The sequence below is a fragment of the Mustela nivalis genome (assembly GCF_964662115.1).
Source record: "Mustela nivalis genome assembly, chromosome: 6".
NCBI classification, from domain to species: domain Eukaryota; kingdom Metazoa; phylum Chordata; class Mammalia; order Carnivora; family Mustelidae; genus Mustela; species Mustela nivalis.
In genome coordinates, this window is record NC_139025.1 from 31,446,393 (window position 1) to 31,471,481 (window position 25,089).

A 25,089-nucleotide genomic window follows, 5' to 3' on the forward strand; every position below is an offset into this window, starting at 1 on the left:
GAGAACAGAGCCCACTGCTGGTGTGCGACACGGAAGCTCTGTCTTCGTTTAGTCCCTGATTGATTCAGTCAAGAAAACATCTATAGAATAAGCACATTTTCCATGTAGTTAAGTCTCTAATTGAAGGATTTTCTCTAACCAGCCCAGGGACAGGACTCTTTCCTGAACTTGCTATTCACTGGGCTTTCTAGAAATTATCCAGCAGCAGTACAGGCCGTATACGTGCTCTTACGGACAGGGCATGAAGTTGGCAGTACAGAGCCTCGAAAATGTTTGACTCAAATCCGGAAGAGCTGGTCCCTCTCGCTTCCTAATTATTAGCAGGTTTTTCTTGTACCTGAAGTTCGTGTCCATACGATATGGTCTTCTCCACTTTCTGCTTGGATCAAGGTCACTCTAGAAAATGAGATACCCGGGGGCACCGGGGTAGCTCAGCCGTTTGAGCATCCGGATCTTGATCTGGCTCAGGTCATGGCCTTGGGGGTTGTGGGATGTAGCCCTGTGTCAGGCTCCTGGCTCAGCCCAGAGTCTGCTTGAGATGCCCTTCTCCCTCTGCCCCTCCCCTAACCTGTGTGCACACCCTTGCTCTCTCTCAAAGAAAATCTAAAGAGAGGGGAAAAAAAAAAGAGAGAGAGAGAGAGAGATGCCCACTGGAGAGAGAAAACAAGACAGAGAGACCCAAAATCTCCAAAGCCGTTAATCAGATAACCAGCCACTTGGTCTCTTCGGTGCTGGGAGCACACAGGTAAATAAAATGATTTTGTAGATAATTTTCATTGCTTTTCCAGGAAGGGAATTTATCAGCTTCAGGGTACAGCAGGCATTTGTTCCCAGATCATTGGTAGGTTTGTTTGTTTTACTTCCCCTCTTGACTTAGAAGCAAGTGGGAAAGAATTGGAGCTGTGAATCGTCCTCCCTTTCCCAGACCCCACTCAGTTAAGGAGAGGCAGAGCAAACATGAGGGCTGTACAGGGCTAGAAATAACCAAGTCACATGTAGAGCCTAACCCTGTACAATTCCACTGCTCTGGGGATCGGAAATCGGATGCTCCTTTGAGAATAAGTGGGACTTTCTTTCTTTCTTTTTAAGATTTTACTTATTTATTTGACAGGTAGAGATCACAAGTAGGCAGAGAGGCAGGCAGAGAGAGAGAGGAGGAAGCAGGCTCCCTACTGAGCAGAGAGCCCGATGCGGGACTCGATCCCAGGACCCCGAGATCATGACCGGAGCCTAAGGCAGAGGCTTAACCCACTGAGCCACCCTGGCACCCTTAAGTGGGACTTTCAAGGCCAGACTCTCCTGTTAACCTAGAGTGGAGCTTCCCAGCCCTCACTCCACCCCATCAACCCCACTCACACCCACACTACAGTAATATGAAGCCCTTCCCACCACAAGGCAGCAAAGAGGGAGAGGAATCTATCCCAGCTTAAAGAGAAGAGAGCACTGTCACCCTGGCAGAGGAGTTGTAATTAGACAGTGCATGAGCACATTGATTTTCCACGTGTCTGAGCACACACTCACAAACACACAGCACTCTCTTTGCATTGTTGGCTGGGAGAAATGGTCTTCTCCCATTGCATTGTTGGCTGGGAGAAAAAGCTTCCTTGAGGTTCCCGCTTTGTTCCAACCAAGACGGGTTGGAGCGACCTGAGGCAAGTGTGTTGATTTGCCGTATTAAGATAATACATTTCCTAGAGCTTACTGTGACCCCCTACTTGCATGGAAATTCCGCACAAGCCAAGGGAAGCAGCAAAAGGGATGTTTGTCTGTCCATGTTCCCATCATAGGACTATAAGCTTCATGAGAGCAGGAACATACTTCCGATATGTAACAACTGGGTGTGTTACCGGGGTGGTGAGTTGTGTAATTCCTTGGTCCTCGTCTTCTCCAAGGAAAGAGGGACGCGATAGAGTGAAAGTAGCAAAGGGTTTTTTTGTTTAGCAAAAGGAGACAGCTCTCCCCAGAGGCAGAGGAGCAAGAGGAGAGGAGGGAGGCAGCATGCTGAGCTCCGCATTGTTATTTTCTGGGGGTTCATTTGGTCTCCTCCCTCCCATCCTGTTACCATGGCTCCACCCATGAATGTGTCTTGGTTTCTTCCCCTCCAACCTTTTGTGCAAGTTTATGGTCGTCATCTGCCCACTAGCCCCTAAGACAACCCACAGGGTGGGGGTGGGGGGGCCAACCCGCAATGCAAATGGTATTACAGAGATATTATAAGAGCCTTGGGGTTACTAGCAGATAAGGTCTTTCTTAAGTGTGCAGGTTCCAAAGCTGGGGCCATCTCTGTTGCCCTATCTTCTGCCTATCAGTCTGGGCTAAACGGCAAAAAGGGTTGGTCTAAGGGAGATGGAGCGGTCTCTGGGTGGAGACCGTCCCTGGCAACTGTCCCTTTGTTATCCTCCTTTCTCCCTGGCTGCTCCTGTCTATCTAACTGCCTGCTCTAACAGGTTAGGAATGGGTGGATGGATGCATCATGGACCATGTATCCAGTAAGCCCTGAAGAGGAACCAAAGAAGGAGAGAGAGGCAAGACATATTTCGAGGCTTTGAAATAGAGCCTAGCTCAGGAGGCAAGATAATGATGTGTGAAGGCAGTATGGACTGCACCAGGCAGTAGATGACTGGATTAGTGCAGTAGTCAGAAGGTCAGGAACCCATCATGGGCTGGATGTGTAGGAACATCCTCCAGATCTAGGTGGTATCTAGGTTCTATTTGAATGGAGTAAGGGGCACCTGGACAGGTAGAGAGGAGGGAAGACTATCCCAAGTGCTTATAGGGCCCTTTATCCTTGACCCTACCTTCTCTCCTGACTCATCTGCTCCCCTCTGCCCCCTCCCTCGGTGCTCTAGCTAAACTGAACTCATTTCATCACCTTGAAGCCACCATGTATTTTTTTTTCCACCACCAAGACTTTGCATCGGGCATCCCCTCTCTCTGGAAAGAGGAAGACTCTTTCTTCTCCTTGTGGCCAGACCAACTTGACTCACCATTCAGGCCTCTGCTGAAATACCCCTTCCTCTGGTGAGGCTTCCCTGATTTTATTCTTGACCACATGCCTCCTCAGCTCTGTTCTTCCTCTATCATCACACTGACCACACTTGACTGTGATTATTTGATTGCTTATCTGCCTCCCCGCTACAGGAAAGTCTTGCTTGAGAATCACGTCTGCCATGCATTAGGAGCTTCCTAAATACTTAGTGAATGAAGTATTGTGCAGTTTCATTGTGCGGTATCATCATTAGGAAGGAATGGATGCAGACCTGTACCCCTGGGGATAAAAATATATGTATATAAAAAATAAAAAATTAGGAGTGGAATTCTTGTTGCTGAACTTTGGGCGCAAGTAAGTGAGGCCTGCTGGGAACAGGACTCCTCTAAAACGCCGAATAATGTCTGGAAGGCTGTGGTCCAAGGCCATTTTTGCTGGCTATAAGCGGGGTCTCCGCAACCAGAGGGAGCACACAGCTCTTCTTAAAATCGAAGGTGTATATGCTCGAGATGAAACGGAATTCTATCTAGGCAAGAGATGTGCTTACGTGTACAAAGCAAAGAACAACACAGTGACTCCTGGTGGCAAACCAAACAAAACCAGAGTAATCTGGGGAAAAGTAACTCGTGCTCATGGAAACAGCGGCATGGTTCGTGCCAAATTCCGAAGCAACCTTCCTGCTAAAGCCATTGGCCACAGAATCCGTGTGATGCTGTACCCCTCAAGGATTTAAATTTAATGAAAAGTAAATAAAGGTGTAGATTTGTTCTCTTGTAAAAAAAAAATAAAAAAAAATAAAAATAAAAAATTAAAAAAAAAAAAAAGGAAGGAACGGATGGGTGGATGAGTGGGTGGGTTGATGGAGCGATGGGTGTAGGAGGAAAGGGAGAGAGGGAGGGAAGAAGGGAGGGAAGAAGGAAAGTCTCCAGGGTGAGCAGGAGTACGGCATGTTTTGAGCATAATGAGAATCGAAGTGTAGACTTTCTGTGGTCAGGCATGAAAAGATAAAGTTGAAGAGATGGGTGGTTGGATGGATGGATGGACAGGTGGACGGACGGACATTACAGAGAGCTTCTAATTCCTGGGATGAAGGGTTCAGTCTTTATCCTAGGAAAGAATGGAGAGAATAAAAATCTGTAATTTAAAATGTTTTTTACCTTGTAGAGCTGACCTGCAAATCATGACAGCCTTCGAAAGGAAGAGTGCCTATAAAGATTTTATTTGTCAGAGAGAGAGAGAGAGAGAGAGAATCACAAGCAGGGAGAACAGCAGGCAGAGGCAGAAGTAGGCACCCTGCTGAGCAAAGAGCCTGATGTGGGACTTGATCCCAGGACCCTGGGATCATGATCTGAATCGAAGACACTTAACCAACTGAGCTACCCAGGTGTGCCAAGGATGCCTATTTTAGAAGACTGATTTTCTAAGAAATAAAAATCCCCTCACTTTGCCCTGACCTTTGGGAGACAGAGTGAGTGGCTCCTTTGGGGGGTTTTGGTACCACTTTGCCTCTGACCCTATCCTGAAGACTAGATCTGTAATCATACAGTCATGTGAGATGCACTTTTCCCTTTAGCCACGGGTAAGAAGCTCTTCAGGCATTGGGAAAGTGGATATTTGGGAGAGCAAATGAGTCAATCATGAGGTACAGTGCCCAGTACGAGCCCAGACATTCCAGAATGACCACCAAGTCCTCAAACGTGTGCAGGTGTGTGCCCATGGACAGGCCCAGCAGTCAGGTCTTAACTGACAGTGGAGACAAAATGTTCATACATTTTGCTTAGAGGAAGCTCTATCTTTGTGACTACAGGTACTCATAACTGTGAAGGAGCTGCAGGCTGTAGAGGGCTTATCAGAAGGGCCCAGAATAGATGCCAAAGCAGCAAAGATCACGTGCATGCTCCTTCACATGTACCCAAACACCCCTCCCTCCCAATTTGTACCTCCCTGCGTCGTCATCAAACAACACCTGACTACCCCTCCTTGCGCCCCCCGAGTTGCAGAGAGTTCTTCAGTGAAATCCATCTCTCTGCCTCAGCCTGTCCCATATTCCTGCTGGTTCTGGCATGCGTATGGAATAGTGAGTGAATCACACAAGAGTCTGCCAAGCAGGACTGCTGCTTACAGTTGTGCATGTTGTGCACTGAATAAAGACCCTTGAGTGGAAAGCTAACAATCCAGCCAGTTCTCTCCATGCCAAGCCCAGCATCCTGATGCATTGCTGTGCAAGCTGGAGAAAAGCACCCTGTCCTTGCCAGGCTCTGCATCTCCAGGGCTGTGTCTTTTCTCAACTTTGCATAGAGGTGTTACCTAGCCTAGCAGTGGCCCTGCCATCAGGACAGAGTATTATGATTATAAAATAGATACGGCAAGACAGTTTCAAGAGATCATCTGGCTTAGTTCCTGACTTTGTGAAATGAACAAGCCTCACATATTGGTTGTCTATTGCTGTGTAACAAGTTGTCATAAACTTTGAGGCTTAACACAATGTCTAGTTATCTCACATTTCTGTAGCTCTGAAGTTCAGGTCTGGTGTGACTAAGTTTTCTGTTCAGGGTCTCAACGAGGCTGACATCAAGGCTGGATTGGGCTCCTATGTGGAAGCCAGGAGGAAATGTCGGCTTCCAAGTTCATTCAGGTGGTTGGCAGAATCCAATTTCTTGTGGCTTAAAGCCTGAAGGTCCCAGTCCTTGCTGTCTGTCATTCAGGGAGCAGCCTGCTGCTAGAGGCCACCTGCATTCCTGCTCATAGGACAGCCTTCATCTTCAAGCCAAAAACAGTGTATTGAGACCCTCTCATGGTTCAAGTCTCCGGCTTCCTCTTCTTCTTGGGCCCAAGAAAACTGTCTGCTTTTAAGGGCCCAAGTCCTCTCTTGGCCACCCATGTTCCTTTTATAAGCCAAATCTTTGAGACTTTTTTCCAAAGGCTTGTTTGGAGAAACACATTCACCTCACTGTATCAGATCATTGCCCATTTCGAGGAAACACTAGCATGGACAAAATCATTCCAGGGTCAGAATCAATCAGAACCAGCTTTTGTCATCCTAACCTCTCTTAAACATTTTTAGTAGAGTCTGACGCTGTGCGTGGTGTGCTGGAACTGGCCCCTGCTAGTTCATGAGAGCAGATTGTTAAATGTTTAGGAATTTTGCAAGATGGTCATTAAAAACTTAGTTGCCTGAGATTGACTTACAGTGGGTATTTATGCTGTGGAAGGCATAAACCCTAAATCAGAGTTCCTTTTTTTGTCTCCCCCCAGAGAGCTGGTCTACCAGTACCCCACTGGGTGTAGACCTTTACAGGTCATCTACCTGACTCTGTGCAGCAAGCAGGAATTCTCTCCATGGCCATTTTCACGCATGTTTATCATCCTGCTTTTTAATACCACCAGGAACCGGGCAGCCACTCCCTTATCTGCCACTTCATCTCATTGCTGTCATGGTCTGTGCCGAGTAGAAGTCTGCCTTCCTGCCAATGGCCACAGTGCTTTGGAAGCAGAGTCTGTGACAGCCCCAGGACCACTGAGCAGTGTCGTCTTCTGCAACAGACGCCTGTCCCGTGGATCCACATTGCAGACCTCACTTAGAAGCATGGTCCTTAGAGCCACACTGGGTTCACATCCCAACTCTGCCACTTACTCAGCTATGACCTTGGGCAAGTCTCTTAACTTTTCAGGGATTCTGGTTCCTCATCTACACACTGGGGACAAAAGCAGTACCTACCTCACTGGTTATGGCAAGATTCCAGGGAGCTCATACCTGCAGAGAGAACAGCACCTTGCCTGGCAGGTTCCTGACTCACTGGTTTGCTGTAAGGATGAAATTACTTAATGTTCATGAAGTGCTTGAGTAGCACAGTGCCTGGCTCAGGGTAAGCACTATATAAATATTAGCAAATGGATTTGAAACATGGTTTGCAGACCTTTCACTGTACCCGTCACCCTACTCTGGGTGCACTCTGATGTCCCCCCGAGAATACAGCATCTTAAAGGACCTACTAACTCCAGCCTGTGGCTGAAGTGCTACCCTTCCATTCCAGCCTCCTTCTCCCTGACAGGTGCTGGCGTTTGAGCAGCTGTCTGATTTTCCCTCCTTTTTTAATAGCATCAGAGAGACCTCTCCAAGGAGTCTTGAGCCCTAGACCAGCAGCATGGGTGCCTCCTGGCTGCTTGTCAGGAACACAGGGTCTCAGGCACACCCCAGATCCACTGAATCAAAATCTGCATTTTAACAAGATCCCCTAGGCGGCAGACATATGCACATCAGAGTCTGAGAAGCACTGTTTTGGGGGACCCTATGGACATCTGTTTTCAAGAGGGAATCACTTGGGGGCATCCTAAATCTTTTCATGAGACAAGGAACCTCTCCCCTAGACCTTGGTAAGAGCCAGGGGAGTGCCAGGGTCAGGCTGTCTGGGTGTGGCTGGGGATGGGAGGGGCTTTTCTGCCCTGAATTGGGGCCAGAAACCTGCTGGGGGAAGAGAGGGGGGTCTGCTGGTGCCTAATAAGGAAGACTACAAGAACCCAACACAGAGCATGAGGCTTCTGAAAGCTCCCACAGAAAGGCTTACCAGTCCACTGCCCACTGTCCTCCAGGCCTAGGTGGAGGGAGCTTTATGAGTTGTGAGCAGGCCTGGAGCACCTGGAAACGATGAGAAAGAACCCTTCTCGATGGGGAAGAGTCATTTCATAGAAATCCGAAGAGCAGCTAAATTAGAGATTACTTTTAGAAAAGGAGGGCCAAAGGGTTAGCCGGCCTCCTACTCCCGGCGCAGTACCCAGGCAGAGCCACTTAGGAACCGAATTTCTCCCCTGCTGCCTGCATTTAAATGGGAGAATTCTGTGGTTCCTCGATGTGGCACAGCTCAGGAATGGCGTCCAGAGTTTATCCTCCTGCTTGCATAAAATAAGCTGTAGCAGTAATAAGGGACGTTTGCTAAAATCCCAGCTGCACTGTGTGCTAGCTGTATGACTCCAGGCAAGTGACTTAGCCTCTCTGAGAATTTGTTTTCTCATCTTTAAAGTGCACGTAATAATTCCTATGTTAGACGGGGGAAGTAAGGATGAAATAAGGACGTTCTCTTGGTGTTGAGAATGTAAATGTGTATCTTATTGCAAATCCCTTTCCCATGTAAAGCCAAGTCCACAGGGCCCTCCTCCAGGGTAGTAGTCATCCATTCTACAAATAAATGCTGCTTCCTCACTCTCTTTCACCCTCAGGGAACTCAGTGGCTAAAGAGCACCCTTCCCTTTGCAATGTCCCGAGGACAAGAGGCCTGGTTTGGAATTGGGTGTCCTCAGTGCAAAGGAATGTTCTGAGAGGCCAGGCAGGCAGACCAGAAACGAGTTTCCTGATCCCTCCTGGCTTGTTGGTGGGAGAGCTCCTGGGAGCGTCTTTTCCAAGCAGTGACCCCTTCGAGCTTGGGAGCGCTGCCGGCTTTGGTTCCTCCCTCAGCAGAAGGCTGGGAGGAGAAGCAGGGCAGGTCAACACCTCGCCTTGGTATGGTTCAAAGCCCCCAGCCAAGCCCCATGAATTCAGTCCCAGGGTGTTGCTGGAGAGCGGTCCTGTAGACAGACGAGTGGAGTGAGCTCAACGACGGTAGAGTTGGATGACACTGGGCTTCTGGCCACTTCGGCCCATGGAAATCCTTGGGCATTATATCAGAAAAGCCTTCAAAGAAATGTTTTACTGCTGCTCCTAATGAGTTTTTGCTGCAAAAAGGCAGGTGTGTTCTCAGCCGTGTCAGAAATTCACCTCCAGTCCTTCAGCAAGTCATGGTCAAGGTCCTTCTCCACGCTGGCCACTAGGACCGTGGCGGCAAGTGAGGCAGTTTCCCTGTGCTTACATCCCAATGTGGACAGACAGACTAGAAACAAGAAAGTTAATAAACCAGCCATTTGTCTTCAGGCTGTGATTGGTGCCCTGAAGGGAATGAGCAGACGGACCATAGAGGAAGGTGACCCGTGGGGGGGGAGGGTAGAGATATTGAGCAGGAGAAAGACACAAGGAGGTCAGGTGCCCACGGAGGGCCTCTCCTAGGAGGTGATGCTTATGTGGAGACCCAAAGAATGAGGGTAGCACAGACCCAGGCACAGAGAACAAGCAAGGATGATGTCTCAAGTGGAAAGGGTCTTGATTTAAGGAATAGAAAGAAAGACCAGTGTGTGGGGGACTCCCGAGCGAGGGGAGAATAATGGGAATGGAGTCAGCAAAGTCACCAGCAGCTGGGATGTGTAAGGTCCTAGAGGCCATGGTAAGGGCTCTGCATTTATTCCAATGATAGTGGTGGGATAGGACTTGGATTGTGTTTTTAATAGCCCTGGGTCATTATGGGGGAAGGAATCGAAGGAGGGGGCAAAGGCAGGAATATCGCTTACAAAGTTATTACGAAGTCCAAAGGAGACGCAATGGGTGTCTTGACTGGGGTCTCAGTAGCAGAGGGAAATGTGGCAGCAAATTACATTAGGGTTGGGGTGGGGTTGGGGGAAAGAGTGAGGAGAAGGAAAGAATCAGCAGTGATTTCCAGGTCTGGATAGACCATGTTGCTGTTGACTGAAATGAGGAAGAACAAGTTAGGAAAGAGAACTCAAGACCCGGCTGGTGACTCTCCCTTAATTTAAATGTCCTTGTGGCTTCATCTGTGGCTTGAGCAGAATTGAGGACTTACTTGGTTTTCAAGAGCTGGAAGAGAAAGGGTTTCTCTAGCTCCAGGCAGGGTCCAAATGGAGGTAGTGCCATCCCCATGACTGATCCCAGCGAGGGAGTCAGATACCCCGTCTCCTGCACTCCTTCGGCCAGTGGGTCCACTAGGCCCACCTCAGTTCCTCGGGCCACTACTACTATCTAGCCTCGTTTCCCTGTCTTCCACTGAGTTATTGATGGCATCTCTTATTCTCTTCATCTGTTCGCTAAAAGTCACAAGCACAAGTCACAGACGGTCCCCAGACGTGGTCTGTCCAGCCCAGAGCTTGTCACTGACAGAGACTCAAGGCCGGATTTTGAAAAATCGTGTGAGTTGCTGTCTGTACTCTCACTTTAGCATTATCAGCCCCTCCGCTAACCCATCTAGGATGGATCGTCCTGCACTATCCAGTCCTTTCTTTTCTTTTTCTTTTTTTTTTTGGCTAAGATTTTATTTATTCATTTGGCAGGCAGAGATCACAAGTAGGCAGAGAGGCAGGCAGAGAGAGAGGAGGAAGCAGGCTCCCTGCTGAGCAGAAAGCCTAATGAGGGGCTTGATGCAGGGCTCGATCCCAGGACCCTGAGATCATGACCTGAGCTGAAGGCAAGGCAGAGGCTTTAACCCACTGAGCCTCCCAGGCGCCTCTATCCAGTCCTTTCTTGACCTGACTTCCGTTTCCGGCCTGTACCCCGTCTTGAGCCACCCGTTCTATCTGCTGATCTCCCCTTATTTTCTGACTTAAAGACTGGAGATGGCAAGAGTCCCTCCCATACGACTCTCAACCCCCCACATCAGGGTCCTATTGCCCTTAGTAATAATGGTTGTTATTTATTAAGTGCTCACGAGGGAGGGAACGTGTCCCCACCAAGTGAGAAGTGGAGGCCCGATCTGACCCCAGGTCCTCAGTGTCTAGTACCAGGGCCACTGCTCTCAAGGAGGAAAGTCAGAGGCTGAACGCTCACACTTTCCGTGTTGGCGAGCCAGCTTTCGCTGCGACAGCGTGGGTGCGGCAAGTGAGGACAGTTTGGCGTCTCTGATTTTGAAGCCGCAGACTGGCAGGTGCTAGGGTGTGTTAGTAACCACTCTTCATTCACCTCGGGAGCCACAGGCCCACGTTGGTTCTCTAGGGTCAGCAGCGTGGACGAGGGAAGCTCTGTAACCATCCAACACGCTCAACGGGGACGTGGGAAAACTTGGGCGAGCAGAGAGGTTGTTCCAAGTCAGAATGTAAAGATAGTCCTACTTTATGTATGTGTGTGTGTATATATATACAACATATATACGTGTGTGTGTATGTGTGTATATGTGTGTGTGTGTGTGTATATATATATATTTTTTTTAAAGGGAGGTGCAGAAGACCTCAGCCTCCTCAACAAAGGGTCCACAAAGGGTAGGCCTGTGGCCCCCTCAAGTCTGCAAGGGTACACGCCCCATGGGCAGCTGGACAGGGCTCCTGCATGTGTCCCTTCGTCCCACTGCTGAGGGGAGACTCAGCTCTGGGCGCACCCTTTCAGCAGTGTCCCACACCCTCTGCGACCAGTCTCAACTGGAGTCTGGTGCTGGAATGTCCCCATTATTAAGCAAAGGTTGGGGGAGGCCCAGGTCCATCCTTGTTTTTAAAGCTCCTAGTAATAGGAAGGAAGGAAGGAAGGAAGGAAGGAAGGAAGGAAGGAAGGAAAATGGAAATTAGGACTACAAAAATTGGTTTATGTTTTTCATTGTTTAGCACCTTTTAAAGATTTTTTTAAAAATTTATTTGACATACAGAGATCACAAGTAGGCAGAGAGGCAGGCAGAGAGAGAGGGGGAAGCAGGCTCCCCGCAGAGCAGAGAGCCCGATGTGGGGCTCCATCCCAGGACCCTGGGATCATGACCTGAGCCGAAGGCAGAGGCTTTAACCCACTGAGCCACCCAGGTGCCCCTGTTTAGAACCTTTTAACGTAAAAATAGTATAATTGTGCTAATCGCAAGGTCACTATAGGATTTGTAAGGTAACTGGGGCTCAGAGCGCCCTAGAGTTCATGTAATCCGGTTCTTGCCCCCACTGAGGCTGCAGGCCTCATTTGGAGGTAGCTTACAAGCTTTTGAAGCCCGCTGTGAGTTCCAGAATGTGTGACTTGAGCCACCTGGCCCTCCTGGCTTCCCCATGGTAGTCCCTGCCACAGAGAAAGGGAAGAAAAAGTCCTTCTGTGTCCAGGCAAGACTCCCACAGGCCAACAGGCCCCCCATCCACGTCCTTTCTATAACATATGCCTTTCAGACCAATACCAGCTGATTTCAAAAGTCAAAAAGTTCTCCCTGTCCCCAGAGCGAGAAGGACAAGGAAGCGAACATCACAGAGGACCTAAATGACGGGACCATTATGCTTATATTATTTCATTGCTCTCACAACTGCCCTGGGACGGTATAAGCATTATTTAACCTGTTTCTGTATGAGTTACATTATTTGTCCAAGGTCACGTGGCGTATCCAAGATTAGAACCCAGAACCTTTGACTTTCCAGCCTTTGCGTCTGACCATGCCACGAAGCCCCACGAAGCCTAAGAGGAGCCCAGGGAGCCTGGAAGGGGGCCTGGGGCAGCCCCTCCCCTCGGGGCCCCCGTGGGGACACACTTTGACCTTTCTGGATCTTTTTACTGTTTCTTTCTCTTCCTGTTCCTTCTCCCAGCTGGCTTGCTGCCACCCCAATCTGCTCCCTGCTTATGATACTTATTTTTCCATCCACAGCAAAACAATTCACATCAAGGTAATTGATGATGAGGCGTATGAGAAAAACAAGAATTACTTCATTGAGATGATGGGCCCCCGCATGGTGGATATGAGTTTTCAGAAAGGTGTAGTACCCTGTCCTCCACACTAACATTAACGTTCTCTCCTCTCCTCTCCTCTTCTGGTTCTTTCTTTCCCCAGGTTGTCTGTCTTCCGTTCTCCCTTTCTTCTGCCCCTCTCAATCCACGTCCCCTTGTTTTCTTTCTTGTTCTCTCATTTCCTCTCTTTGCCTCTCTCCCTCTCTCTGATCCCAGCACTGCCCTAACACCTGTCAGCCTGTCGCATGGGATCCGTAAGAGGGATGTTCAGGAGTCAACGGTAATTTTTGTGAGATGGAGAAATGGGTATGGGAAAAACACAGCGTGGGGGAGAGAGAGAGAGAGCGAGCCAGAGCCCGGAGTATCATATACGGGGCTCTCTGCTTCTCCTGGATGTCTTTCTATACGGGAAAGAGAAAGACCACACAACCCAGCGCCAGGTGGGAGGGCAGTGCTGGGAAACTGGCCTCCGCGCTCAGCACAGATTCCCATGGGCCGCTATTCTCGGGGCTAAGCTTAGAGTCTGCAGACATTGGCAATCAGTGTATTTGGATTTGGGCTCTATTTATGGTTCATCCCATTCCTCAGAGCAGGCCTTAGGAGCCATTTTTTCTGAATATTCCTGCTATCAAGGTGTGTTTCCCTCCTGACCTTGATTGAGCTGAAAGTACAGGTTTTAGTTTCAGGTCAAGGTTGCAGACCTATCTGCTGGCCTCTTGTTTTTGCTGCAGAGAACATCTAGGTGTGGTGGCAGAGACTTAGAATGGTGGGCTGGGGATTATGGCTTGAGTGGAAGCTTTCCCACAAGATCACAGTATTTCTCAGAGTAGATGAAGCCTTTGCCTTCAACTTAAATGACCGCACACACCCCAGACTTCCCACAAGCAAGTCAGAACATCCTCTTCTGGACAGACCATCTGGGTCAAGGGGAGCCACCAGTATCTGGGGACAACTTTCCTTCCCTCCAGTTCATATTCCTCCAGCAAGGCCCTTGGTCCCAGAGCACCCACTCCTAACCCACAGCAGAGTCCCTGCAAGGGAAAAGCTGCCAGGCTCACAAATCCTAGGTAGCCCCAGGTTCCCATATCTAGGGCTTAGAGAGAAGTTTCTAGAAAATCTTCTTATCAGTCATTTAGCTTTGTCTTTTGTCTACTGAGCAAGGTATGTAAAGGTGTCCAAAAATAGCACCGAAAAGGGTGACCTAGAATGTACTTGTGAAACACACACACAAAATCCAAGTGCACAGCAAACCTTATGGCCAGCAAACCCCCTCAGATCAGTCTACCATTTTACAGACAGCAAAGCGGAGCATGTCTTCAGAAGGAAAGAGGAACATCAGAGGCTCTGACGAGACATTTTAGGTTATTGTTTGTTAGTACCTCTTTGCCCTTTAGAGAGCATTTGGGACCCAGACCAAAGACAAAGCAAGCAGAAAATAACAATCATGGCTCACTACTGGGACGTGCGAACCCCACTGTGGTTCCAGGAAGGACCAAGATGGGGAGTGCAACTTCTCCAAGGACAGCTGGCCTGAGCCAGCCTCATGCGAGTCTCCAGAGGGGAGCGATTTTCAAAGAAACTTGGCTTCGCTCGGTGATTTGTTTCTAAATGACACTAGGCTCTGTTGAGATGTCGAGAAATGATTATCTGGAGCCTGGGGAAAGCTCCTTCACCACTTCCCCCAAGCCTCAGATAATCAGCATTTAAGGAAACCAGCCTTGGCGATAGAAGTACAGAGGTGATTTAGAATTTGATGACATATCATTTTCTTTACATTTTCCTAGGAGTGCTTCAGCGGTAAATATTAAAGGAGTCCTGTATCACATGATGGTTAATACATACTCATTTTCGTTCCCACTACTGGAGCCCTAAGATCAAGAATGACAAAGATATTAGAATTCTGCCTTCTTTCTCTCCTCTCTCTCTCTCTCTCTCTCTCTTTTGTTTCTCTCCCTCATAAATACTTTTGAAGTTTTCTTTAAGAGGCTCACATAAGAAGTGAGTATAGACACAGGGAGGGAAAACGAGCCCCTGGCTTGGTACTATTGGTATATTTCCTGTTGGTGAAGGGCCCTGGATCGTTCCCAATGGGTCAGTAGTCTACCTGCTTCCCGAGGAAATGCCAGTTACCATGTGACACCCCGTGGAATGTGCTGCCCCGCTGACTTCTTACTAACCATCAGCAGGATCTAAACTGACTCCCCCCCCCACCAGCACCCCCCATGCCCCTCCCCTTTCCCTCCTGTCCTCCTGGAACCCTTCCTTTGCCCACTTTTCCTTGCCTCCCGGCTCCCTTTCCTTCACACCCATAAGCAAACTACGACCAAGGAGACAAGAAAAGCTGAGACTGTTTTTTTATATGAGAAAAATACAATCCACCGTAGTCCTACCGGATGCCGCCACGGCGGGACTGGGCTGCATGTGCCAGGAGTGATGGGGAATGATTTTAAAGGCTGTGCTCCAAATGACCAACCAATCTACCGACCCAGTCGACACCCTCTCTCTCTTGTTGTCCCTACAGGAAAACCATAAGGGTTAAAATAGTAGATGAGGAGGAATACGAAAGGCAAGAGAATTTCTTCATTGTCCTTGGTGAACCGAAATGGATGGAACGTGGAATATCAGGTGTGAGATTCTTTAAAAAAACAAAACAAAACAAAATAAAACAAAAAAACAAAAAGAAAGGAAAAAAAATGAAACTGAAAAGCAACAGCCACAAAAAGCAACTCTGTTTTTTTTCCTCCCTGCCCCCACCCCTCACCATTTTCTTCCCTTTTCCTTTTTCCTCTTTTTGACCAACAGACTTTTTTATTCTTTTCCCTCCTATATTCTCGCTCTCACCCTGTTTCGGTGTCATCTCTGCCTTCTTAGACTTAGCTGATTCCCCAGTCCTCCTTTCCCACCTTCTGGACAGCGCTGCAGCCTCAACTTCTCATTACCCTACCGAGTTACCTCCTCCCGCCCCGTGCTCCAGTGATCTGATCACCACTGTCCCCGCCACTCTCCCCCACAGCCCCCACACACCCATGGAAGCTGAAACTGTGGAAACTCCTTGGTGGGTGGGGAGGAGAAGAAAAAGAAAGGAATGTGCTGCCATGCATGTCTGTGCCCTTTCCTGCCTTCCTGTCCTCCTACCCTTCACCCTTGAGCCTGGACTGAATGGGGGAAGAGTCTGGGATGGGGGCTGGGGCCCGTGTTGCAACGATGCTTTGACAGTTTCCTGCTGCATTCCCCAACCTTCCTTGAGTGCGTGGCGGGTTATTCCCTTGCAGAGTGGTTCATAGGCCCCTCTGCCCTTCATGGAGGTAAGTGTCTTATCTGACTATTTCACAGCTGGGGAGACCATGGTATGAAGAGGTGTGCCAGGTGTCAGAGGCCATAGCTCCTGAGACCTCTCTGAGACAGAGCTGGCTTCGAAAGTAGTCAGATGATCTGGAGTCCTGAACTATTCTCCCTCCCCCTTGACATCCAGCCCATCTCATTCTACCTTTATTCAGGCTGCTTTAAGACCATGCAATTCCTAAAGCAGAAAATTGGGAGTCTGCAAAAAGAGGGCAATAACTCCAGGTATGGGAATCTCCCCAGCCAGAGGGCCCTGGAAAAGGACTAACACTGGGTGGGCCCAGAGTATTGACTTACGGGTTTTCCAATAGGAGAAGGGCCTCTAAATGGTGTAGTGGGTTTTGATCCCTGAGAAATAACACAGTTCACTGAAGCCTTCCTTGGCTTGGCATCTGCAAATAGGCTTATCACCCAGATCCCAAGATAACCCTCATCTCCCACCAAAGGAATGGCCTCATCTCCTCCCTTCCTCAAGACATGCATCTTGGAATACCTGCTAGGGTTCCATTCCTAAGGGACTGATTATGTTGCAGCCAAGGAAGATATAAGGAAAGATTTCTTCCCTTGAAGCAAAGTGATTGGAAACCACTACTTCGAAAGTGCTGGAGGAGCATATGTGGGATTGGAGAAGGGTGCTCTTGGGAGGTACCAAGAGAAGGACATTCACACTCCCTTTCAGGAAAGAGATGCTTCTGGGAGCCTCATGGAGGATGGAACAGTGAGACCCACTTGTTTGTCAAAAAAGGGAGATTATTCTGCAGCAACTCCATATTCAAATGACAAAGAGCAGCATAAAGCCTTTCCTTAAAGGACAGATCTAAGGGATTCAGCAACTATACTCCTAAAGCCTTATCAACAGGATTGATCAGTTCTCACTGTCTTCTGGGAACTCTTCTGCAGATCTGACCAGTTCTGTGTCTACCTAGGTTTGGGCATGCCTAGTGTCCTAGGGGAAAAAGCCCTCTCCATCTTCCATTACTCATCCTCTCCTTGCCACCTGATAGGATGTCGCCATAATTCTGACTGCCAGAGTGCGAGCGAGGGGAGAAAATCTCTAGTTCTCTAGTTCCATTGTTTAGATTGCCAGTCCGCCAGTTGCTACCACTGAGAACATTCTCAGAAGTTGTCTCAACACCTGCCCTATCTCATTCCGACTTCCCCTGTGCATCTACTCCACCGCCTCATGATTGGTTGGATGCAGCAGACACCTAAGACCATTGTAAACTAGATTTATCAATTTCCATAGTCTGTTACGTAGGTGCAAATGAAAGCAGCACAAGAGATCATTCAGGGTATCTGGAAAGCAGGCAGTGGCTCCAGACACAACGAATGGGTTGAAAGTCTATCCGTGATTTTATTCCACCAGTAAAGAGACCTCCCTCTTCTTTTCTGCCTCCCCAATAAACCCTGATCAACAGCAGGACAGGGAGGGACCTAAGATACACCTTGCGCTCTTCAAGAGACTTGGCCAAATGCAAATGCCTTTGGCTACTCCCCATTTGAGGACACCCCTCTTTTTTTTGCCCTGTACTCTTTGCCCAAGGAGATGTCAGCAGAGTCCTAGTGGAGCCTAGTCCCAGGGAGTGAGTAGATGAGAAGGCAAGGACCCTCCAGGTCTTCCCAGTGACCAAGATGCCAAGATCGAAGGTGCCAATAGGAAATATGCGCATTTCCCGACCTCCTGGTCTATTGTCTATTTTCAGTGTCTTCACATCTTCCCATATTTTGGCATTAGACCGTTAGGTGAAAGGTCATACAACTGGATTGTCTAGACTTGGAATCACATGAAAACCCATCCTGATTTTCAGAATTCCCCACTGTTCTCAGAGTGAGAAACTGTACTGTAGAAAGCTTTTCATGACCACTGCTGCATGGGGGAGTCTTAGGCATTCAGAACAGCATAGACTTTGCATGGTCAAAATGACAATTGCGTTACCAAAGGAATAAAAAAAGCACTACATTTGAAATAGCAGATTCTATTCTTGGCAGACAAAACAGACTTTAGAGGTGAGATTAAATGCTCCGGATAAGCTAGAGGAGGGAAAAGGGAGGATGAATAGGAAACATGGTTGCCGTGGCTTAGAGTAAGTGCCGGAATCTAGAAGTAGACATCAGAGGGCAACGTGAAGCAGCATGGTCAAGGCTGTTGGGCCTGGACCCTGGGAGCCTCATGTGGAAAGGAAATCATTCTCCCCTAGTCATGGGGCCTGTCTGTGCCCCCTCTTACCACATCAGTGGGCTCCCCCTCACAAGCTGCCCAGATGCTTCCAATTACTCACAGAGCTATGCTATTTCCTGTATGTCCCTGGGGTGTCTGAGCAGGGATAAATGATGCTCACCTGACCCTGGGGATCAATACAGGGGAAAGTTCAGCTGCAGATTCTCTCATCAACAGCAGCAGGAAAAACACCCTGGAGGTGTTATGTCACTCACAATTGGCCTATCTGGGTCTCGCTGACCCATCTGTAACCGCTAAGTGGGAAGTCTCAAATTCATGTAGACAATAACCAGAGAATAGTACCATTCCGGCTGACTACAAGCCCTCTGCTTGTGATAGAGATGATCCTGGGGCTGGGGGAGATTTCTGAGTGAAAACCAGGCCAGGAGGGACCTTTCTGGAAGAGCTTCCTTTTGTCCGGCCTACCTGGGTTCACTGATGTATTTGGGTTTCTGGTTTTCCCTGGAGCCTGGGGGCTAGGAAGGGCTTTGCTTCCATGCAGCTCCATAAAAGGGGCAGAATGAACAAGCTCTCTTGCTATCTGTCTATCTATCCATTTCAATGTAGCAAAGAGAGTCACTCAATTACCCCCTTGGAATTCCAGATGGGAGGAACCAGAAAAAATCAACTGCTGTTTGCTCTGCTCATATACATAAAAATTCTCAATCCACAAGTGTCTTCAGTGGTTGTGACTGAAATGATGGATCGTTGGCCCGAGCTGCATTCCTAGAGATTTTTAGAAGAAACAATTCACAGACACCACCCCCGCTCCTTCCCCAGCACCATCAGTCACCAGCCATACCACGAGTATGTAGTGGGATGTTCCCAGACTCCTATATGACAAGAGCCAGGGAGTGTGGGGCTGTACTGAGACACCATTGAGAGGGAAATGTGGTATGTCACAAGAATTTTTTAGCATAAGTACAAATTTTGGAGCTAGGGATGCCCTGTGTTAGGTACATCTAACTCAGCTTTCCAGTCCCATCTACAAACAGCTTTCTGTATAACAGTTTCTCCGGTCCAGGATACCTGGGCCCTATTTAGCCTGTCCTTTCTGGAATAAAGACACCACCCTGCCAGATGCAGCACCACAGAATCTATAGAAAATACAATTGCCAAACTAGGTGGTAAGAAAAGATATCTCTATCAAACACCTACTAGTTGCCGTGACTTTGCCTGGCACAGGTAATATCAAATGGTATTACCCTAATCTCCAGGCTGTATCTCTAAAAAGATAAACCATTCAGAGAAGACATTTTGCAGAAATTACCCCTCCAAGGAGGGGAACTCTAAGTTCTCTAAGTTCTAAGTCTAAGTGTGGTAGCTAGGAAGCTATTTCTGGCCATGGGAGTGGTATGGGCACTGCGAAGCTAAGTTCGACCTGGTTATAAAGTTAGAACTAGAAGACACAGGACTGAGCACTGTTCCACTCTTGTAGGCCACTGTTCAGGACCCTGCAACCCTAGGGCCATATGCCCCACTGATAAGCCAGCTACACTATACACTTTTCATGGTAATTAGATCCTCATTTTTTTTTTTTTTTTTACAGAATGGATATGATAACCTGATTTCTTAGAACATCACGAATGACCAACTCTGTCTCTGCTCCACTGACCTGGATTCCCCATCCTCATTCCTTTTCCCCCTTGCCCAGAGCTGTAGGAAATATGTGGGGGAAAGGCAGGGCTCTGGCGCTCAGCAGTCCCTCCAGTGGCTTACACCTCTTGCTGCTGCTGTGGCTGCACATGCTCCAAATGCTGCCCTTTGCATGTGGCTGCAAGGCTCTCACCCACTAAGCTCACTGCCTTCCTTACCCTGCTGCAACCACAAAGCCGGGGGATACTTTGAAGATGGGACCTTAATGCTCTTTCCTTTTCTTTCTTCTCCTTGTCTGGTATCCATTTGCGAACAGCGCTCCTGTTGTCTCCAGGTAAGAGGTGTCTTGCCCCCCTCTTTCTTGCTTCTCGCCAGTTCCATTATTTAGTTTAAGACCCGTGTCCTTTGATTTATTTAATAGGAACTGCGTGCTCCAGGTAACCTGGCAAGTTCTCCTAAGGACTGAGAGCTTTATTTCCCCACTTGAAGTAAATTGTGAGGAAGTAGACAATTCTTTGAGCATCACTTCTGTCAGCAGATGTGGGTAAAGGCAGAACCGGTCCTCTCTGGGACCAGGAAGAGAGTTGAAACTTACAAACAGACAGTGGGGTCATAGACTTCTGCAGAGTCTTAGTTCATCTGTCATCTTATGTTGTGGGGCAAGAGAGGGTGAGAGTCAGGGCTGAAGCTCCTAATGGGATCGTGATGGGATTTGAAAACAAATACTTTGATCTTGAGGGAACCAGGGGAAAATAATCAGGAGCTGCTGTGAGAAGGTGAAAAGCAATTTTTAAAGAATCTGGAATTTTACTGATCCTGGAGATCTTCCATCTCATTACAGCTGAGACCTAAATTGCTAGAACTTTGGTTCACTTGTCATTGACCCTTGAAGTCACGTGTGCCATGAACATGAAGAAGAATTAGGATATTATGGGTGGTGGGGACAATTATTTGGTTGGAAATAGAAATTTGGGGGAATTTATTTTGGACACATTCTCACGCAGAATCTAGGTTCTGTTGTAGAATGAATACCTTCTTTGAGAGTATGCTTGCATTGGTGTAATGAAATCATAAATGACCTCCAGCTTCGTGAGCAGATAGGAAAGCATGTCCAGCATATCTGCAATTCTGTAACTCTCAGTGCAGGCAGAGTGAGCTATGCAAGATGTCTCAATGTAAGTTAAAATAACACCTTAAATTCATCAGTTCTTTGAAGATATAAAAAAAAAATCTAAGAGCAATTGAGAGGCAAAACATCTTACAGAATTCACTTGTATTCAAAATTACTCATAGGCTTCACCGGGTATTGAGAAGGGTAATATATAAAGAACATTGACCTCCTTGGAGGCTTTAAACAATAACAACAATAAACATAGGCAATCTTTTTTTTTTCTGTAAAAAAAAAGGGACTCCTGCTTCCTTGGACATTTGCTTCCTCTTTATACCAACAGGGTAAGAACCACCTCTGACCCCATATATTCCACTATTCCCTCAAGGAATTAATGCCATAGCATTGGGAGTTCCTTCTCCAGTAACCTTCTTGCCTGAGAAGATATTTGGGCTTCTTTGTTCCAACTCTTGCTTCCATCCAACCCCACCACCTCCCACACACATAGACACACAACAAAGACTGGTGATTTAATTTAGGCTTTCTTGTTCTTTGAACATATTTGCAAAAATACCAATAGAAGCTAAAATAAGAAAAGCAGGTATCATTTTCTAGATCTTTCAGTCTGTAAACTTTTAATCTAGGAGCCCAGGGTTAGACTTAAAACTCACTGGAAATCTGAGGTTCTTGTCTTAATTTACCTGGGTGGATAGGCAAACATGATTAACAATGTCTGGTGGTGAAAGACAGAGTTAATACGTTCATTCTGAGCTATATCACCAAGCTCAGGGACCTCAGAATGAGCACACTGGCTGCATCGCCCCATTTCTTTCTGAGGATACCTGTAGAGCACTGAGAGCAATCTATTCTTGTCTGGCCTGGCAAGCTCTTTGTTCTTCCAATATTTGCTCAATCTTTCATCCTATTCATATTCTCTCTCTCTCTCCCCCCCTCCCCCTTTCCTGCGATCTGAGAGTTTATTCAGTCAGTCCAAATATCAAAATCACCTATCCTACCCACCCACCTTCACTTGAGATTCTGAGGAGTTACATAAACAAGCTATCACAGTCATTATGGTCTTTTAGATGGAAGACTTGTCACTCTCTCAAGAAAGTAGTTTGAATGTAAAGGAATGATCATTACAGAAATAGAATTACTATCAAACCAAGACACTAAATCAGAGTTGATTTAAAGGCATGTGAATCGATCACTTAACTGATATATATGGAGTTCCTCTGGGGAGCTGAGGGAGATCCAAAGGTAGAGGATTGGTATTTGTCAGATTTTTGCAAAAAGCTAGATGGAAAAACTGAATGTCACCACAGGGGTGGACAGGTCAGTAGGTAGATCAATATCCTGCCAGATGGATATAGTGCCAGATTGATAGCTAGACAAGGGGTTAGACAGGTACATTTATATGTCACTAGAGAGCTCATTATATTGGTATAGAGTTCTTGAGGCACATGTAAAGTATGACATGGGGGCATCGGGGAGGGAGGAGTAGAATGAAGTAGAATAATACTGTCACTGCTAGGATAGCCTTTGTGATATGGTGCCAAAACCTATAAGTAGAGGGGGAAAGTACCCTTGCTTTTAAGGAATCTATAAGTCTCTAAAGGCTTTTTCTCACAGTAGCATGCAACCTGGCTTCTAGGATCACTGACTTCATAGCCAGAACCCTAGGTATACCCAGATTTACCTTCATAATTAACTAATAAAAGACTCTAAATCAATGGATTGAATAAAGTTAGACTGCTAGAGGGTGTCTGCTTACTTAGACAGGACATTGATCCTTAAGAAGTAATTCCTTCTGAAAGTCGTCACCAACGCTACAGGAGGACAGCACCACGGACAGCTCCCAAGAATTTTGGGATTGCCTTCTGTGTTTGGGGCCAGAACCACTCAGTGGAGCAGCCAGCTCAGGAACCCAGTGCATACTGTCTTCCCATCATCATTCAGGACAACTAAGAAAATTCTCCTATAAAGCAGCCTCTCTGGTAACTTACACTCTTGGCTTATCGTCTTTCCAGTGAATTCCCTTCCTTGCAACTTCAAGGGCTCGAGCCTCACCCATCCCTACACTTCACCAATCCCCAGGTGAGAGAGAAAAGAAGACCTCCTTGGCCTCTGACCCACTTTGTCCTTGAGATTATCTAAGGACTAAAGGATTCCCATAGGAGATTCACTGTGTGGAATGAAAGCAATTAAGGAACTCAATAAAAGAATTAATTGCATATAAAAATGTGGGCTTGGAAGGAAAGATGTTTAAATGATCTCTGAAAGAAACAGGCTGCCAAGAGCAATTTTCTAATCAAAGGGGAATAAAAAGATTCAATCTCTATTTCACTCTAATCCAGAAAACATGTCTTCATGGTGAAGTGGTCTTAAAATGGACTCACCAGCTGAAGTGGAACATTTTTCGCACCATTCAACATGAGAAGGGGCCTCTGGTAAATGAGTCAAGATGCTGGGGGACACAGGGAATGCCTCAAAAAAAGTAAAGGAAGAGCTTCCTTTCGGTTTTGGTTGAACGAGTATTTCTGTTCCAGAAGAAATACATCTGGTTCCTACAGAAATCCTGGGGACCTTCCATTGGATAATCAGGAAATCTTTCAGGAACTCTTCCAAGTTTCTCACTGTGAGGACAACATTCACTTGTATGGAGTATAGATATTCCTGCTTTCTCCTCTACAGAGGGCACAGTCCCAACGTCGTTGGAAACAGATATTAATGGGAACCAGTAGACATACCCTTTGGATTACGTGGTACCCTTGTGGACATGTCGTTCTGGCCTCCAAGAACTTTTATATCAAGTAGTTGAACAGTCAGGCCCAACAATTCAAAACTGGTAAATGCTTTTGTTCCCAACTCTCCAATATCTCACCAGATGACTTGGGAACTTCACTGGGTGCTATTTCGTGGAAGGTCTTTGGGTCAGGTTGTACAGTCAGTTATAAAATGGAAATAGGAATACTTATCCCAGGCCTGCAGGGGACCCTCTCATGGTCTGATGGTCATAACATGTTCAACATGTTATAGAAAGAGACACTAAAAAGTACCCGAAGTCCCTACTCTTGAGAAGAGTTTGCTTTGTGCCCACTGCCCATGCCTGATGCTCTGAGCTATAGATCCCTAGAGAGTAGAGAATGTGCTAAAGCTAGTCCGATTTTGTTTTGTTGCAGAGGTGACAGACAGAAAGCTGACTGTGGAGGAGGAGGAGGCCAAGAGGATAGCAGAAATGGGAAAACCAGTACTGGGCGAACACCCCAAACTAGAGGTCATCATTGAAGAATCCTTTGAGTTCAAGGTCAGGCCATAAGTGAGATCTAATTGAATAATAGAGTAATGTGGTGGGAGGTAGAAGTTTTGTTCCGATTTCACCACTCAATAATGACGTTGAAACTGAACAAATCACTTACTTGCCCAGTGTCAATGTCCCCATGTGTAACCTGGAACGAGTAGCCCTGGCCATTTGGATCCTAGGAATATTGGGAGGAAACATAACAAATGGAATAAAAGGGCTATAAAGCCCCTGTATGTATTATTTCTATTGTTCAACTGAATTTTAAAAGCAAAAATTCTAAAATTTTCTATTTTGGGGCTACATTTATTGGCTTCAATACCATTATGCTTTATTGTATAGCTCTAAGTATCCAATATCTGCCATCACAACCAAAGAAAAGAGAAATAGAAAGACTGACCCAGAAGATATCATGCAAGGCCATTACTCCCAGAACCCATGTGGATATGCCCAGAATGCAAGACATCTTTCATCCCCTTGAAGCATCAGACTCTTCCACAGGTCTGAGCGTTCTAACTTCATGATTCCGAGTTTTTATCTCCCTGACAGAATACGGTGGACAAACTGATCAAGAAGACAAATCTGGCCATGGTTGTGGGGACCCATTCCTGGAGGGACCAGTTCATGGAAGCCATCACTGTCAGTGCAGGTAAGAGGGTCTCAAGATGGGCACCGGCCTTGCTGAGAGAAGCAGGCCACTCCAGAGATGGGCGAACGAACACAGCCCCATCCACAGCTACCAATTTCTGGGAAGGCCTCTGCATCCCAGATCTAGTCCTTGCTGTTGGCCTGTTTTACCAGGTCACTTCGGAGAAGAATCATGGGGTAGCTGGAGAGCCTGGCTACCTGCTGGTTTCAAATCCTGGCTCTGCTGTGTGACCTGGGACAAGTTACCTTCCCTCCACCTCAATTTCCTCATTCAAAAAGGGAATCATTTCAACCTTTCTCAGCAAAGCTGAATGAGAGAGTCCGGTGCCAAACAGAACTCATTAAATTCTGGTTTCCGTCATTCCTTCCTCTCATTATTTTGGTCCTCCTTTTCTGTTAACTG

General features: G+C 47.2%; 2 protein-coding genes across 7 annotated transcripts in view; both read left to right on the plus strand.

Moving 5' to 3' along the window:
* Positions 1-25,089, plus strand: part of SLC8A3 (solute carrier family 8 member A3) — a 139,189-nt gene that overhangs the window by 108,023 nt on the left and 6,077 nt on the right. For 3 of the 6 annotated variants that reach the window (XM_082733981.1, XM_082733980.1, XM_082733982.1), the window contains exons 3-6: positions 14,995-15,098; positions 19,946-19,963; positions 23,920-24,044; positions 24,588-24,687. In XM_082733981.1, coding sequence (XP_082590107.1) covers positions 14,995-15,098; positions 19,946-19,963; positions 23,920-24,044; positions 24,588-24,687 — 347 coding nt within the window. The remainder of the gene's footprint in view (positions 1-14,994; positions 15,099-19,945; positions 19,964-23,919; positions 24,045-24,587; positions 24,688-25,089) is intronic. The other 3 variants (XM_082733984.1, XM_082733985.1, XM_082733983.1) reach the window with 1 other exon arrangement.
* Positions 3,314-3,756, plus strand: LOC309866343 (large ribosomal subunit protein eL33). The gene has a single exon (XM_082734018.1). The coding sequence runs from the start codon at positions 3,390-3,392 to the stop codon at positions 3,720-3,722; it is 333 nt and encodes a 110-aa protein (XP_082590144.1). The 5' UTR covers positions 3,314-3,389; the 3' UTR covers positions 3,723-3,756.

Bases quoted from the DNA above. Each gene is read 5' to 3' on its own strand.
- LOC309866343 (XM_082734018.1), top strand. From the start codon at position 3,390: ATGTCTGGAAGGCTGTGGTCCAAGGCCATTTTTGCTGGCTATAAGCGG.